The following is a 16,828-nucleotide window of genomic DNA, read 5'->3' as shown; positions in this document are numbered from 1 at the left end:
AGAAGGGGGCTGGCAGTCCAATGCCTGGAATTACTACCCTATTTGGGGTAACTCACCTGGCAACGGGTAAAACTGGGAGTAGAAAAAAATAATTGTGACCCTCCAGGGAGTTTCTTGGTCAGTCCAGAGATCATTACCAGGGGAGACCAGGCATCTTGACCAAGTTGAGTGTCTAGACCTCATCTCAAGAGAGTGTTCCTAGGAACAGAGTTCTGAAATCACAACCACACGGGTGACAGGAGCCCCATCGTGACACGCAAGATGCCACATACATGTAGGCACGGTCTTAGAGTTAAGCCACAACTCTACAATGACCAGACATTTCATGTCCTCATAGAAAAGCTATCAGAATGTATGACAAACAACCCACCAAGCGCACTGTGTCCCAAGGCTCCCACGGGCCTCCCCTGTCCTCGCTTGGAGCCCTATAATTACTTATTTATTCCTACAGGTCCGAACCTGTTGCCCTGAACAGCAACAAGATTGTACTAAGATTTCTACCTTACTCTTAACGGTCCCGCCAGGGAAGCACTAGCCTGGACAGGCCACTAGGCTTTCTGGGAAATGTAGTCCACAAAGGGACGGCCGCCCAGTGTCCCCAGCGCCTCCACTGATTGTTCTCGAAAAGGCCGTTCCCGCAGCTGCTCGCGTCCAGCGCAGCTTCGCCGCCGGCGTCACTGTCCCGCGGCGCTCAAGGGCGCAGCCACCTAGGCGCCTTTGGCCACCACTCCGTCCGGGAGCACAGGAAACGCACGCCCAGCTCTGACCGGAAGTGGGTCGGGCCGCGGGTCCTTCTGGGAGCACCTGTGCTCTGGGACATAACGGGCGCGCGCTGCTGCGGGAGTCTATGGACCTGGCTGTGGGTCGTCCACGTGCCGTGTCTCTGAGGTTGCGTTTCGGGGGTTTTTTGGCTGGTGGCGCCGCCGGGACCCCTCCGCGGGAGAGGCACGAGTGCTCCGGTGTGCGCCGGCCGTGGGCTGCGGACTGGGCGCGGGCTCTCGGGGGGCTCGGAGTCCCCGGAGTCACAGCCTGGCGGGGTGCTCTCGGCCAGAAGGCGGTACTCGCGCCTGTGCGGAGCTGCAACCAAAAAGCTGGTAAGAGTTTGGGTGCGACTCTGGAGATTTTGAGGGGGTGTGGTTGTGCGCGTGCGGGTGTCGTGTCGTGGCCGCGTTTGGTGGTATGTGGTTGAGTAAGGGTGTGGCGAGGGTGGGGGTGGCGGAACGTGTGCAATTGTACCGCGGAGTTCTTAGGTTTGTAGCATTTGGCGGAACTCGTAACCATCAGGAAAAATCTGTACTTTCTAATGATTTCCCCTCATTGCCGCCCTTCTAACACTTTCTAACTTTTCAGTTTTACTTTTTATAACTTTCTAAGTTCATTATTACTTAATGGCTTGCTTGGCTTATTTAATTTTTTTAATCTTTCTTTTCTTTTCTCTCTCCCTTCCTCTCTTGTTTGCTTCTTTCTTTCTTTCCTTCCTTCCTTCCTTTTCTTTTTTTCATCTTCGCATAGTTGAGGTTAAACCGAACGCGTCAATCACACCAGGCAAAAACTCTACCGATAAGCTACATTCCCAGCCCTGAAATGAGATTAATAATGGCTGAAAAAAAATTGCTAAGCTCAATAGCAAACAAACTGGGATTCATTCTCCAATTCACCTTGTTAGTAGATTCATTGGATTTAGCTGATCCAGGCTGTATTTGGTTGAATTGGTCGGATGAATTCAGATCTGCTCTCAATTTGTTTTTTTCTGGGGCTCAGGTTAAAAAGAACTGATTCCAAAGATATTTTCTTTTCATGATGGATTACCAGAGCATAGGGGAGATCATGCAAAGACTCAAAAAAACCTCTGCTTCCAAATGTGTCCATATTTAGCCAAAGAAAAGTTGTCTTACATTTAAAGATTGTTACCAAAATAACTGCCACATTAAGAAATCCCAAGAAATAATTTTATACTGGGGGAGGGGTGTTACCATTTAGTGCAAGTGTTCTTTGATGACAGTGTGCTCTTGTGTGTGTGCTCTCTAGCTCGCTCTCTCTCTCTCTCTCTCTCTCTCTCTCTCTCTCTCTCTCTCTCTCTCAAATTGCATTTGTCGCAAATTTTATATTCCAAACCCTTTGTCTTTATGTTTCAGGTTTCTCATGAGCAGCATGTCAGCTGAGTTTTTTCTTTAAACTCATTTATCTGGCCTGACTGTTAATAGGTGAGTTTAATTCGGCTGTATGGTCATATACTGAACAAATATTGCTTTTATTATTTATATTTACCTTGGCCCGGTATCCCCGCTCACTGGCTAGGTTACTGTTCTTGTCTGTGTGTACTTTACAAAACCCCAAACTTTTTTTTTGTTTTTGTTTTCTGAGACAGGGTTTCTCTGTGTAGCCCTGGCTGTCTTGGACCTCACTTTGTAGACCAGGCTAGCCTCGACCTCAGAAATCCTCCTGCCTCTGCCTCCCAAGTGCTAGGATTAAAGGCATGCACCACCACCACCCGGCTACAAAACCCCAAACTTAAATAAGACATTTACATGCTTGTACACTAAACTAGGTAGCCATCTCTTTCTATCATCCTTGAGTAATATATTACATTACGTTCTAATACTTTAAAATGCTTAAGCTGTGTGTGGTGACACATGCCTGTAATCCTAGCATCCAGGAAGCTAACACAAAAGTTCACATTCAAGGCCACTGGAGGCAAATCCAAGATAGAATGAAAGAAAAAACAAAAACAAAAAAAGGGAGGTAGGGGTGGGAGGGCAATCCCAGATTAGCAGATGTATTTTGTCTGGTCTGCATGAATACGTATATTTTAAAATGGTGGTAAATATGCAATATATAGTTCCTTACATTAGTACTTAGTCACAAGGTTGGGTGACAGCACATTTATTTATCTGTCTTCCTCTCATCACTGAGCACAGCACTGTTTTCAGAGTAGAAATCAGAACAGCACTTCCCTTTCCTCCTTACTCCCAGTTCTAGCAACTACGAGTCTGCTCTCTGTGTCTGAATTTGAGAATTCTAAGTATTTAATGTAAGAGGACCTGTCCTTTCGTAACTCCTGGGTTAGTAGTGTCAGAATTCACTTCAAACCCTAAACAATCTGTTGTGTATGAGTAAATGTTTTTGGTCTCCTCCTATAGTCTGAACACAGGTGAGCATAAGCTACTACGTGGTGCTGCTCTAAACAAGAGACAAAGACTCCAAGTCCTTCTGTCCCTTGGTTGGCGTCTTAGACACAGGATAGCCTTGATTTTATTGGCTACTCTAGTTTAGGTTTTGACTGCCTTATAAGGGCTGCATATCTGACTCACTGAACTCCTGTTGTTGGCAAAATTAGAGAGAATTCCTGTTTCCATGAAGATGGTGGATGGATACCGTAATAGAAATTATGCCATTTCTTAGATTTTGAGAATTGTGGAATAAAAAGTATACAGTAGAATGGGACAGTGGCACATGTATAATCCTAGAACGCAGGAGGCAGAGGCGGATATCAAGTTCAAGGCCAGCCTATATTAGAGAGAGAGAGAGAGAGAGAGAGAGAGAGATATCTTGATTTTAAATACAGAAGTAACTATGAATGTATTTCAAGCATAACACCAAGATTTATTAAAACAATCCTTTCTGCCTTATTAATTTTGTCATACAGAGCAAATATTCATTCACTTTTTTCTATCTCTCTTTACCAATAAAGTTTCATAGATGGTAAACTAGTGTATTTTAATAGCCATTTCATTTATTTATATCTAATATCATGTGACATGGTTATAATTTTTATTTAAAATGAAGTCATGGAATTCTAAATTACAGTGTCCTTTTACCTCAATTACCAAGGCAGTTCATATAGAGAATGGTAATATTGTAATATCTGGCTTTTTTTCCCACATGCCAGACACTGCTACCCTTCCTGGTTCCCGTCCCTCCCTCCCAGGCCCCACCCATCCACCAAATAGCTGGTCTTTTAATGTACCTCCCTTTACTGCACCCAGGGATATCTGTGATTGAATATTTTCCCAAAGCTTTATTGTTATAAGTGCTTGTGAGGTGCTCCAGTGTCACCACGTGCAGGTGGGGGTCAGAGGACAAGTTTTGGAGTCAGTTCTCTGCTCTTAATGTAGAGGTTCCAGGTGTAGAACTCAGGTCATGGAGCTGAAGCAATAAGTTTTGTTACACAGCAATGCATCTTGCCAGCCCCTGAGTCGTCGTCCTTTGATTCAGCCATATGTGTCTCTGCATTGAGGCTACACTGATGAATCCAAAGATGTTCAAGTACCATTTTGTTTCTAGACTCTTGGTGTCCCTGCTGAGTACTTCCTATACCCTGACCTGGATTTTACATCCAGTAGCTCTGCTGCAGAGAGAGTGTTAGAAACAAGGGAATACATGTTAATTATCTCTTGGTGTGTATCACATTGTCCAAAAATGTGATGGTTTAAACAGCAGTGATCTACCAGGAGATAGCGACTGCTGGGGGCTGTCTCTGAGACTGGTTATGACAAAGCACTGTGAGAACGCCGGAGACTAATTTTACTTCTGGTCGAAGCCCACAGGTCCTGCCTCCCAGCACTAAGCCTATTTGTGCTGTGAGCATAGAGATGGCTGAGGACAGATGACTGTCCTTCTGGCCTGAGGCCCACGGCACACACTTGCAGGGACCTACAAAAGGGTGGATCTGGCCCTGCAGACGTCTTGACCGGCGCTTGACAAGCACTAATGGCTGTCTCAACCTTGAAATACCAGCAACAGCTGTGGGGCATGGAGCGCTTGTCCCAGATGGCGGGAAGAAGAGGTGAGGTGGCACGGGAGCAGGGAAGATTGGCGTGGGCTGGTGGGAGAGCTGAATTCAGGGGAAGGGCCACAGCTTGGAAGTCTGGTGTTCCTGTCATGGAAGTTGACGAATTAGATGGGATGACTGAGTATACATGATAGACGTTTCAGTTTGTTAATTTCCTGTTTTTTACGTTTATTTATTTTGTGTCGGTGTCTATGCACGCAGACATATGTAGGCTCATGCGTGCCACAGAGCATGCGCATGGGTCAGAGGACACTGCAGGCATTGGTTCTCTCCTAGGGATAGAACTCTGGGCTTGGAGGTAAGCACCTTCACCTGCCGCTCCACCCTTTTCCTAAAGAATCTACTTGAGTGCAGTTTAAAAGTGGTGTTGGAACCCGGAAGTTCTGCCTCCGGTTTATCGCTCCTTATCCCTGCTCCTACCTCCCAGCCTCGGAGGACATTTTCATCTGGGTGCTCATCACCACTTTTTAAGTAACACTTAACATAGTGCTAAGTTTTGACTTAGTACGTTTTTACACTTTCTATAATTCACATCGGGACTTTTCTCTCTTAAAGAAATACTGTATTGCTATGTAGCCAGTAGCCAGTTAGTAACCTTCTGGAAATCTCATCAGACAGCATGTGGTAAGCTTAGTTCTCCGAATACATTTCAGAGTCTCTGGAGATTGATGTGGTACTTAACCGTTGAGGATCAAGTTTCTAGGGGATCTTAGGCCATGTGGTCAGAAAGATCTCCACATTCCTTTGTCGGGAACTCAGAGCAAACTGTTGTTCTTCTCTTTCCTCAGCGTGGTCTTCTGAGGACTCTGCACCTCGCCGGGAGGAAGAGGACATGACCAGGCCTCCTGTACGTTCTAAACCTATTTTCCGCCTGCGTTGTTTGCAGTGCAGCTGTTGTGGGCTGCTGCAATCTTCTGGGGGAAGTGACATAAATGAAATTAAGTGAAGAAAATGCAGATAAATGTGAGAGCAGGGGAGGGGAGCACAGCTGGGAGGAATGGTGCGTGCAGAGCTTTGGGGGGTATGGGGGGCTCAAAGTCCAGTGTGAACTAGAGGCAAAGCAAACAGACAAGAAGTCCATCCCGTGACTGTACTGAGGAAAATACTATGTCAGGAAAGCGAAAGCTGTTCATTGATACTGAAGCCAAAAAATTAATTCTAAAATAGTTCAATGATTTTTGTTATTTTTAAGCTCAATTTTTACAAATCAGTCTTGACCAAAGAAAAATTATATAGAACAGTAAGTGGAAAAGTCAAGTTTCTTTGGAATAATCTTCCATTTTTTGATTTTTTGTTTGTTTGTTTTCCCCCCATTTTAAGCTTTTTTTTTTTTCATTTTTTTTTTTTTTTGGTTTTTTTCAAGTCAGGGTTTCTCTGTGTAGTCTTGGCTGTCCTGGAGCTCACTCTGTAGACCAGGCTGGCCTCGAACTCAGAAATCCGCCTGCCTCTGCCTCCCAGAGTGCTGGGATTACAGGCGTGCGCCACTACTGCCTGGCGCAGTTTAACCTTTTAATGGGAAGTTGAATTAAATTATATGAATATTCTGTGGCACCCTTGCAGTTCTGATATTTATGGCCTTCCGACTATTTATTTACTTATTTATTCATTTTTGGTCTTAGAAGGTGCAGTGTAGATTCGTTTATTTTTGAGATAAGGTCTCACAAAGTAGCCTTGGTTTTCTAGAGCTTGCTGGGTAGACCAGGCTGGCCTTGAACTTACAGAGCTCCTCCACCTGCCTGTGCTTCTTGAGGGCTAGGATTAAAAGCATGTGCCACCATACTTTGCCAGTATTCTCTTTTTATACAGTTTTTATTACACTTCCTATTTATTTGGGGAAGTGTGCCTGCCCCTGTGTTAAGCGTGGAGGTCAGAGGACAGCTTGTTGGAGGTGGCTCTCTCCTTCCACCTGTGGGTCCCGGGATCAAACTCGGGTCATCAGGGTTGCTGCGAGGTGTCTTTACCCACTGAGCCGCCGTCTCACCGGCTCAGCGCAGTGTTCTTGGGGTGATGTTCTCTGTTTGCTCCACTCTTGATTCTTTCAGTTTGTGTGTTTGACGTTGCTCATTCCTGGATTTCGAGCCTTTTTCTCTTGGCTGCCTTTTTCTTCAGCTCTCATTGTCACCGAGCGGACACACACAGCCTCCTTAGTGCCGGGACCTGTAATACAGTTCCTTGTGTGTGCTCACCCACCACACAATTATTTCTGTTGTTACTTCATAACTAGCTCTGCTATTGCTATGAATCATAATGTAAAATCTGTGTTTTCTGATGGTCCTCGGTGGCCCCAGAGGGGTCAGACCCACAGGCTGAGAGCCAGTGATCTAAAGGCTCATGAGGGCCTCTCTGCTGCTGACAGTGTCACTCTGCCCTAACGGACTAAGTTCAAAGTTTGTCTAGTGACTATAAAGAACGTGACCTTGTTTGGAGAAGTATTTTAATTTCTTTGTGCCTTAATTTCATCATGTAACATGGGGATTGTAACGGATTGCATTCCAAAAGAATGTCGGGCATCAAGGGCACCTACTGAGGGCTCCACAGTTGACTTGGTGCCGCTTACTCTGTTAGCTCTGCAGTCTTTCCTTCCTGAGCTGCTCTCTGGATGGGCTGATTCTGCTCAAAAGGGTTTGTATCAGAAATGGACTTCTTCAGGAAAACCCCACTCCTGCTGTGGGAGGACAATGAGGGGCACTTCTTATATGTTTATATATATACATGTATACACACACATTACACACAAATATCAGGAAAACTGGTAATTCTCAAAAATCAATAATTAACAAAGTAAAAAGTTTTGTTAATTAAAAAACCAAATCCAAAAAAAAAAAAAAACAAAACAAAAAATTAAATAAGGAAACTGAGGAAGAATTAGAGGAAATACAGATGGCTAACAAATACTTAAAATTATGTTATAAAAAGAAAATTTACTAGATACAGTTTTTAGGGTTTTTTTTGGGGGGGGGGTTTGGTTTTTTGGATTTAGTTTTTTCGAGACAGGGTTAATGACCAGTTTTAAACTCGTTGTAGAATTAGGATGTTGAGGGATGGAGAAATGGCTCAGAGGTTAAGAGCATCGACTGCTTTTCCAGAGGTCCTGGGTTCAATTCCTAGCAACCACATGATGGCTTACCACCATCTGTAATGAGGTCTGGTGTCCCTTTCTGGTGTGTAGTCACACATGCTGGCAGAACTTTGTATGCATAATAAAGAAATCTTAAAAAATAAATGATTGGGATGTTGATCTTATCCATGGCACCTCTTAACTGTGTATGAATAGATTACATGTGAGTCAGGAGAGCCCTCTACAGTGATGTGTAGCATACTGTTGTGACAAATGATTCTGCTATAAACTGTGTATCAGGAGCCGGTGGCATAGGTGTTACTTTAATTTTTATAGATAAAGAAAGTAGAAAATAGAGGTCAAGAAGCTTGTATAATCAAGTACCAGTGTGTAATAAACTTAGGATTCAAAGCAACACTCTCGTGCCCACATCCTGATGCCATACAGGGGGGACAGAAATAATCAGTTTTGCCAATGGCCTCTCCCCATTGTTTGTCCTTTTTATTTTTGTCTGAAGGCGGGGTCTTACTGTGTAGATCAGGCTGGCCTCAGACTCACACAGGTCCACTTCCTTTGCCTCCCTGGCTCTGAGATCAGCGGCACCCACTGCCATTCCGCCACTTGTCCATCTTGTTAGACCTTTTGCCACGTTAAGTTAGAAAATCTTAAGAATGCCTAGATGTTAAGAACTTGTTAACAATGTTAAGTAATTTTTCACACCAGGCATGGTGGCCTTTAATCCCAGCACCTCGGAGGCAGAAGCAGGATGATCTAATCCATCTCTGTGAGTTCGAACAGGCCAGCCTGGTCTAGAGAATGAGTTCCAGGACAGCCAGGGCTGTTTGAGAAACCCTGTCTTAGAAAAGAAAAAAGAAATTGTTCACACATGTACATGCAGACTTTTTTACCCACAATAAACTAAAAGCCAATGCCTTCTTTATTGGTGAAAACTAGACACATCCCACCGAGGCAGAGGCAGAGCCAGATTGCTCCGTGGCATTGTTTGCTCTCAGTTCTGTACACCTAGGCACATAAAAAAGACAAAAAGGAAGGGTGCAGAGACGCGAACTGCGCTGACACAGAGCAGGCCAGCTGTGGTGGGCACGGCCTTCATCCCAGCCTTCAGGAAGCAGAGCAGACACAGCTGGATCTGCTGGATGATATGGAAGAAAAAAATTTATATAATATTTCTGAGACCCAAAATATTACAAATACTTTAGAAACATAATCTATAGATACTTCTGCCAATTAAGACTATAAATGTTATTCCTAGAACTATGTATGTACCAAAACCAAGTCTAGAATATTTTTGAGAACTAAAAATAATTCAGAATGACTAGAATTGGGGAATAATGTGTGGACTTTTGAAAGACTTTGGTTTAATACTTATGAGACCTTAATGAAAGAGCTTGTATAAATGCTGTCAGTCACCGGAATACCACACAGCGACTCTTGATGGCCTCTGTGCTTTCACTGTAAACCTTGTCATCTTTCAAGACTTGATCTATTATTCAAATGGAGAGGATGGTGCTGTGGAAACACCAGGAACTCTGGAGTCTTAATACTTATTGCCAGAGTCTGTGGTTTTCTTAAAAAGAAGAATAAAACTTAATGACTTTCATTAACTATGAGTCTGTTAAATGACCAACTATTTTGCTCCAGTGCCCACACTCTGATCATGTAACCAAGAGTAAAGAAATGCAAATCTTTGCCAAATGCCTATCCCTGTTGTTTGCCCTTTTTATTTTTAATTTAATTTTATTTATTTTATTTTATTTTGGTTTTTGAGACAGGGTTTCTCTGTGTAGCCCTGGCTGTCCTGGAACTCACTCTGTAGACCAGGTTGGCCTCCAACTCAGAAATCCACCTGCCTCTGCTTCCCAAGTACTGGGCAGGTGTGTGCTACCACCACTCAGCTGCCCTTTTTATTTTTAATAAGTCTGTGCTTTATTATGAATATGAATATATGTGTGTGTATAGTTAACACATTAAGAATATGGACTAAACTGTAAAGCACTGATTGTACTTTCTGCAGTGAGGCTGGGTGTAGCGTGGCTCAGTTGAGCGCGCGCTCTCCGAGCATGCACAGAGCCTGCCGCAGGTCTCCAGCACTGCTGCATGAACTGGATGTGGAGGCAACATTTGCTTCCCAGCATCTAGAAAGCAGAGACAGGAGGGGCAGGAATTCAAGGTTATCCTTGACTGTAAAGCAAGGTGAGGGCAGGCTGTCTATTTTTGCTTTTACATTTTCCTGTCAATTGGCTTTTGTTTTTTGTCAGAGTTGCAATTTTTATTTTGTTTTTATATGGGACTTACTAATTACTAGAGCCTCTGAGAAAGAATGGTTTGACTCTGTTTAATACTTTTTTATAGTTTATATTCCAGGGGGTGATTCATTTCTAAAACTGTCATTGAATGGTTGAGAGCAGTGCTACTTTACAGATGAGAAATTAGGGAGGCTTGATTGTCATATTAGGGTTGCACAGTAAGTGTGAAGGCAGGATTTGGGCTTCCCCTGTCAGCATCCATGGCGTCATTAACCAGTAAGAACATCTAAATCCAGCTTCGTTTGAATATCTTCCTACAGTGAGACTGGATTTTCAGTCGGAAATGTGTTAGTTACCCTTACGTGCTTTGATTTTTAAGTGACATAATAAAACTTTGTCCTTCCTGGGGTCCCCTAGGTAACTACTTGGGCAGTTCTGTTTTGGGGTTCATGTGTGAGTGCAGTGAGCTCGCTCTGTTGCGTGGAGCTTGTAAGGTGCTTGGGACAGGGCTGCCCCTCCCTGGGTCAGCCTCTATGGCATGGCTAGAGAAGCCAGGTAAAGAGCAGAAGTGTGGCTGAGCATTGGCTCCCCTGTGCACTAATGTCCATTCGCCTTAGCCAGTGGCTTGGACAAGCCCACGCTAGCAGATGGGGCTTTAGAAAGCAGCAGAGTGAAGTAAGTGTAGTAGCCAGCTCACCACCGCAGCTTGTGAAGTTAGCTTTTGCAATCCTGAGGACCCAGGTCATCCTGCATGTTAGAAGGACTATCTACTCAGCTGCACCCCAGCTCAGGGCATTACTTCATGTTGAGTTTAAAGGATCCTAAACACAGAGAATTACCTTTATAGCTTAAATAAGAACTTTGAACTATAAGTTACATGCTATAAAGTTTCCTCAGCTATTCACTATTTTTTTTTCAATTATATTCATAGTCATAGCCATATTGTTAGAACATTTTCATTCCCAAAAAGAAGCCCTGTATTCATTAACTCTCACTTCCAATTTCCTCCCAGAGCTCCAATGGTGGCAAGCATAAGTCTTTCTGAGTAGAACTGAGTGCCTGTTCCAGCTTCTCCTTTAAATAGAATCATATAACATATAACTCAGGGTTCATCTGTGTTGCAGCTTGTATCAGCATTTCATACTGTGTTTTGAGTATGTAAACATAGCTTGCATGTGTGTGCAAGTGTCTGTGGAGGCCAGAGGGGACACAGATGTCTTCTTCACTTGCTTTTCACCAGTTTTATTTTCTTACCCCCCCCTCTTCCCCTCCTTCCTTCCCTACCTCCTTACCTCCCTGTTTCCTTTTCTTTCTTTCTTTCTTCCTTCCTTCCTTCCTTCCTTCCTTCCTTCCTTCCTTCCTTCCTTCCTTCCTTCCTTCCCTCCCTCCCTCCCTCCCTCCCTCCCTCCTTCCCTCCCTCCCTCCCTCCCTCCCTCCCTTTGAGACAGGGTCTCATTATATATCATTGTATATTTGTGGCTTGCCTGAAGCACTGTACAGGCCAGGCTGGGTTTAGGCTCACAGGCCCCGCCTGCCTCTTGCACCTCCACGCTCAGCATCCCACCTTTTTTTTGAGACAGGCTCCCTCACTTTCCCTGGAAGTCTAAACTGTCTGCTCGGCAAGCACAGGGACTCCTTCATCTCTGTCTCCCTGTTTCTGGGATTAGTGGTTTAGGCAGTTTCTCAGTCTTTTTTGTGGGTGCTGGTGATCCAAATTCAGTTGCCCGTGTTTACCAACTGAGGCATCTTTAGTCTCTAGTACTTTTTATTTTTAATTTTTTAAAAAAAAAAAAACCTTCTAAATAATAGGTACTAGGAGACAGATGAATACATAAAGCAGGTTGTGTAAAAGCTAGACAGGAATGGTGGCCACCTGTAATTTCAACACTCAGGCGTCCCAGGGGAAGCTGGCGAGCTAGACTAGCTGAAATCAGTGAGCTCTGCATTCAGGAAGAAGACACCAGACATCACCTTTGGCCTCTGTGTACGTACACACACACACACACCTAATAAAAGTTTCTAATACTCCATTGTGTGTATATACCACATGTAATCTGTTGACTAATAGACATTAGAGTCATTTCCATCTTTGTTTTAGAAATAAGCTCTCACTACGTGGCCCAGACTGGCCTGAATTCACTTGCACTCTCCTGCCCAGCCTCATAAGTGCAGGATTGTAGCCACAACCACCACTTTTGGCTGGATTCACATTTTGACTATTAATGCATAAACCCGTTTAAACATTTGAATACAAGTTTTTTTTAAATTTATTTTTATTTCATGTGTATTGGTGTCTTGCTTGCATGCGTGTCTATATGAGGGTGTGAATTATACTCCTGAGCTGCCATGTGGGCCTTGGGAATTGAACCCTCCCTGGTCCTCTAGAAGAGCAGCAAGTACTCTTAACTGCTGAGCTGTCTCTCTCTCTCTCTCTCTCTCTCTAGCCCCTCGAGTACAAGTTTTTACATGACATTTCCAGTTTTCTCTTGTGTGTATATAGGTATGGAATTCTGAGTCATACCTTTAATCAATCTTTCTTTCTTTCTTTCTTTCTTTCTTTCTTTCTTTTTTTTTTTTTTTTGTTGTTGTTGTTGTTGTTTTCTAGACAGGGTTTCTCTGTGTAGTCCTGGCTGTCCTGGACCTCACTCTGTATAGACCAGGCTGGCCTCGAACTCAGAAATCAGCCTGCCTCTGCCTTCCAAGTGCTAGGATTAAAGGTATGTGCCACCACTGCCCGTCTTAAACTTTTTTTTTTAACACTTTAAAGATTTATTTATTTTTATGAGTACACTGTTGCTGTCTTCAGACACACCTGAAGAGGGCATCAGATCTTATTACAGATGGTTGTGAACTACCATGTGGTTGCTGGGAATTGAACTCAGGATCTCAGGAAGAGCAGTCAGTGTTCTTAAATACTGAGCCATCTCTCCAGCCCCCTAATTTAATTTGAACAAGTCATTTCTTTATTATTAAAATTACTTGGACCATTTACCTGCCCCCTGCAGTACAAGAGGGATATAGTTTCTGTCTCCTCTTCAACACCTGCCATTTGTTCTTTGTAGCTGTACTGCTGTATATGAAGTCTGTCCCATTGTGATTTTGACTTGCATATATTTAATGCCTGGCAATATTAAAAAATGCATATGGCTTATTGGCCATTTGTGTATCTTTTCAAACAAACACGTATTCAGAGCCATTGCCCACTTAGATTGCTTTGTCTTTTTTGAGAGAGGAGGATTTGAATCAGGTTCTCTATATTATAGCCCTGGCTGTCCTGGAACAGGCTCTGTAAACCAGACAGACCTTGAAAGCAGAGATCTGCCTGCCTCAGCCTCATAAGTGCTGGGATTAAATGTATGAGCCTCCATGCTCAGCCTTGGTTTTCTTTATTTTAATTACATTCTGGGCACAGTGATACCCACCTTTTTATTTATTTTTATTTACTTTTTAAAGATTTATTTATTGTTATATCTAAATCCACTGTGGCTGTCTTTAGACACACCAGAAGAGGGTGTCAGATCCCATTACAGATGGTTGTGAACCCCCACCGCCCGGCAACACTGTTTACTTAGCAATGCACGCAAGCCACAGTGCATCTGCAGGAGTCAGGACAACTGGGAGCTAGTTCTCTCTCCCCTGTGGGCTATAGGGAGCAAACTATGGTCATTAGATTTGCATGGAAAAAGCTTTTACCTACTGACCATCTTCCCAGCCTGGAGTTGTAATGTTTAAGAAAGTGTTGAAAAAGCCGGGCACATGCCTGTAATCCCAGCACTCTGGGAGGCAGAGGCAGGCGGATTTCTGAGTTCGAGGCCAGCCTGGTCTACAGAGTGAGTTCCAGGACAGCCAGGGCTATACAGAGAAACCCTGTCTCAAAAAAAACAAATCTAAAAAACCCAAAAAGCAAACAAACAAAAGAAAGTGTTGAAAAGTTAGACTGTTTTCCATGCTAGTGTTTTCATCCTAGGACACAGTTCTTGAAACCCATGGAACTTGTCAGCATGTTTTGTATATAATGCCTTTTTTACATATATATAATGCTTCTTACATCACAGTCTGCACCTGCACACAGTCCCTACAAATTGTCAACAAAAGGAGTCATCTATCACTTGTTGGACAGTCTTACTTCACCTATATAGTGTTTTGTTGGGGGTTTTGTATTTCTGAGATGTTGTAGAAACCATCCTGGGATGCAGAGAGAAAGAGAACACAATATTTACTTTCATTATGCAAGGCATTTGGCAGAAAATACTCTCCCACCTCAGCAGCGTAGCCTGTTTCAGGTCAGCCTGAAGAACCTGAGACTCTTGTCTAAACAAAGACAGTGACTCACCGTCCTGTCCTAGTGCATGCTCTCTTTAAATTCTAAGTTTATTAATTGTATTTTTTTAAAGATTTATTTATTTTATGGATGTGAATACACTGTAGCTGTCTTCAGACACCTCAGAAGAGGACATCAGATCCCATTACAGATGGTTGTGAACCACCATGTGGTTGCTGGGAATTGAACTCAGGACCTGTGCTGTCAGTGCTCTTAACCACTGAGCCATCTCTCCAGCCCACATTATCAGTTCTTTTTTTTTTTTTTTTTTTTTTTTGGTTTTTGGTTTTTGGTTTTTTGGATTTGGTTTTGTTCGAGACAGGGTTTCTCTGTATAGCTCTGGCTGTCCTGGAACTCACTCTGTAGACCAGGCTGGCCTCAAACTCAGAAATCCGCCTGCCTCTGCCTCCCAGAGTGCCGGGATTACAGGCGTATGCCACCACCGCCCGGCCATTATCAGTTCTTAAATACCAAGTATTTGCACTAAAGTTTTTTTTTTTGAACATCATATTATTTTTATGTCTGTGAGTATTCTGCCTGAATGTATGTCTGTGCATCACCATGTGGTGTTAGGAATTGAACCCCGCTCCTCTAAAGAGCAGTCAGTGCCCCTCACTAACTGCTGAGCCATCTGAAGGGTTTTGGTTGGTTGTTTTTTTAGTGATTCCTTCATTCTCTCCTCATCTATTTTTTTTTTTTCCTTTTTTGAGACCTGGTTTTCCTGCATTGTCCAGACTGGTCTTCATCTTGGCCTCACATGTAGTTAGCATTTGACTGTTTGGTATCTTTTTTTCTCCTATGAATTTTTGACACGTTTTCCATTAAACCTCAGCAGTAGAAATGGTTTTGGGTCTCAGAGTTCTCTTGTGTTCAGTTTTCTGTCTTAAATTGAGTTATTTGTGGCAATTGGAGAACCTTCCCACTCATTGGGAAAGAAAGTATAGCATGATGGGTAAAAAGTTGTGGCTCTGCAGCCGCATTGTCTGAGCTAGACCCCAATTTAAAAGCAAGCACTAGTCATCAAATCACATACTTTTCCAGAAATACTTCCTTTTTTTATTTTTATTATGCTGTTACCATAGTATTAATTCTAATGTGTTGATTGTAAATAAAACTCTGAGTCTTTCTTTGATGTTTAACTTGGTCCTCTTTAGTCTAGTTACCAGCAATATTTTATATTCTTGATAACCATTCCCTCTTGCCACCATGGATTTATCGTCCAATTTTAGACTGATGACCTGCATTCTCTGCTCCTTCCTTCATGTGTCTGACTGCATATTGTATGTTTGATCTGGAAAGTACAGTAGAGATTTTGAACTTTGCCTTTTCAGATATCCATGCCTTTCTTCCTGCCTCCTCCTCTTCCCTGTTACTCTGCCCTGCACCCTTTCTCAGTGGACTAGAATAGCTCAGTGCCTGTCAGGTCTGCGCTCCTTCCTTAGAGTCACGTTCAACTCTTTCATCCCTCTCACAGTGACACTCAGTGACTGCCCCAGTCAGCTAATGACAGCATGAAGGAATGCTTGCTGACGGGGTCACCGACCCTTACAGGGTCTTCTCACTGCCATGCAGTGTCCCTTCTGCACACGTGAAGCTTGGTGACTATGAAGACTGGCCCTTGGTTACTATGGTTACTAGCCACATTCTTATTATTTGGATTACAGGCCCTAATTTTGATGACTTCAGATTAATTGGGATTTTTTTTTTTTATAGAAAACAGTGACGTTCAAGGATGTGGCCATGGACCTCACCCAGGAGGAATGGCAGCACATGAAGCCTGCTCAGAGAGAGTTGTACAGAGATGTGATGCTGGAGACCTACAGCAACCTAGTAACCGTGGGTAAGGAGAGCCTTCCACTTCCCACTCGATTCCTTTTCATTCCTAGTTTGCCGATGAGCCTGGCCTTCCCTCATGGTTGCACATGCTCCAGCCCTGCGGGTGGCTACATTACCTGTCACTGTGCAGGTTCCTTGATTCTCCTTCCGAAGGCCTCAAGACCCCAGGGTTCAGCCCCAGATCTGTAGATCATCGCCAGCATTAACAGGCAAGGTCTTTCCTGTTTCCTGAACCAGGTTGTCAAGTCAGCAAACCAGATGTGATCTTCAAGTTGGAACAAGAAGAGGAGCCGTGGGTACTGGAGGAAGAGATGTTTTGGCGACGCTCTCCAGGTGAATAAGTGAGAAGTGGCTCTTGATGAGAGAGCCACTGACAGTTGAGTAAGGGCTCTGTTAGTTCCCAAGATGTCCTTAAAGGCCCTAGTCTTGTGAATGACAGATGTGTGTGACATTTCTACAGGACTGACTCTGCCCTGTTGTAGTTGTGTTCTTTTTTCAAACTTTAGAAGGGCAGAAGCCACGTGATTTCAGGATGCTCGTCTTCTGCTGTGTCC

The 16,828-nt window shown here is 43.6% G+C and overlaps 1 protein-coding gene across 4 annotated transcripts in view; it reads left to right on the top strand.

The window, feature by feature from the left end:
- The first annotated feature begins 622 nt into the window (after positions 1-622).
- LOC127671830 (zinc finger protein 568) overlaps positions 623-16,828 on the top strand; it is a 53,245-nt gene continuing 37,039 nt past the window's right edge. Inside the window, exons 1-6 of one of the 4 annotated variants that reach the window (XM_052166894.1) lie at positions 623-1,094; positions 2,136-2,204; positions 4,541-4,786; positions 5,581-5,639; positions 16,152-16,278; positions 16,512-16,607. In XM_052166894.1, coding sequence (XP_052022854.1) covers positions 4,711-4,786; positions 5,581-5,639; positions 16,152-16,278; positions 16,512-16,607 — 358 coding nt within the window. In that variant the 5' untranslated portion in view covers positions 623-1,094; positions 2,136-2,204; positions 4,541-4,710. The remainder of the gene's footprint in view (positions 1,095-2,135; positions 2,205-4,540; positions 4,787-5,580; positions 5,640-16,151; positions 16,279-16,511; positions 16,608-16,828) is intronic. The other 3 variants (XM_052166887.1, XM_052166879.1, XM_052166870.1) reach the window with 3 other exon arrangements.

The sequence above is a fragment of the Apodemus sylvaticus genome, chromosome 1 (assembly GCF_947179515.1).
Source record: "Apodemus sylvaticus chromosome 1, mApoSyl1.1, whole genome shotgun sequence".
NCBI classification, from domain to species: domain Eukaryota; kingdom Metazoa; phylum Chordata; class Mammalia; order Rodentia; family Muridae; genus Apodemus; species Apodemus sylvaticus.
Note: the sequence above shows the minus strand (reverse complement) of the source record. Positions and strands in the feature narration are given on the sequence as shown.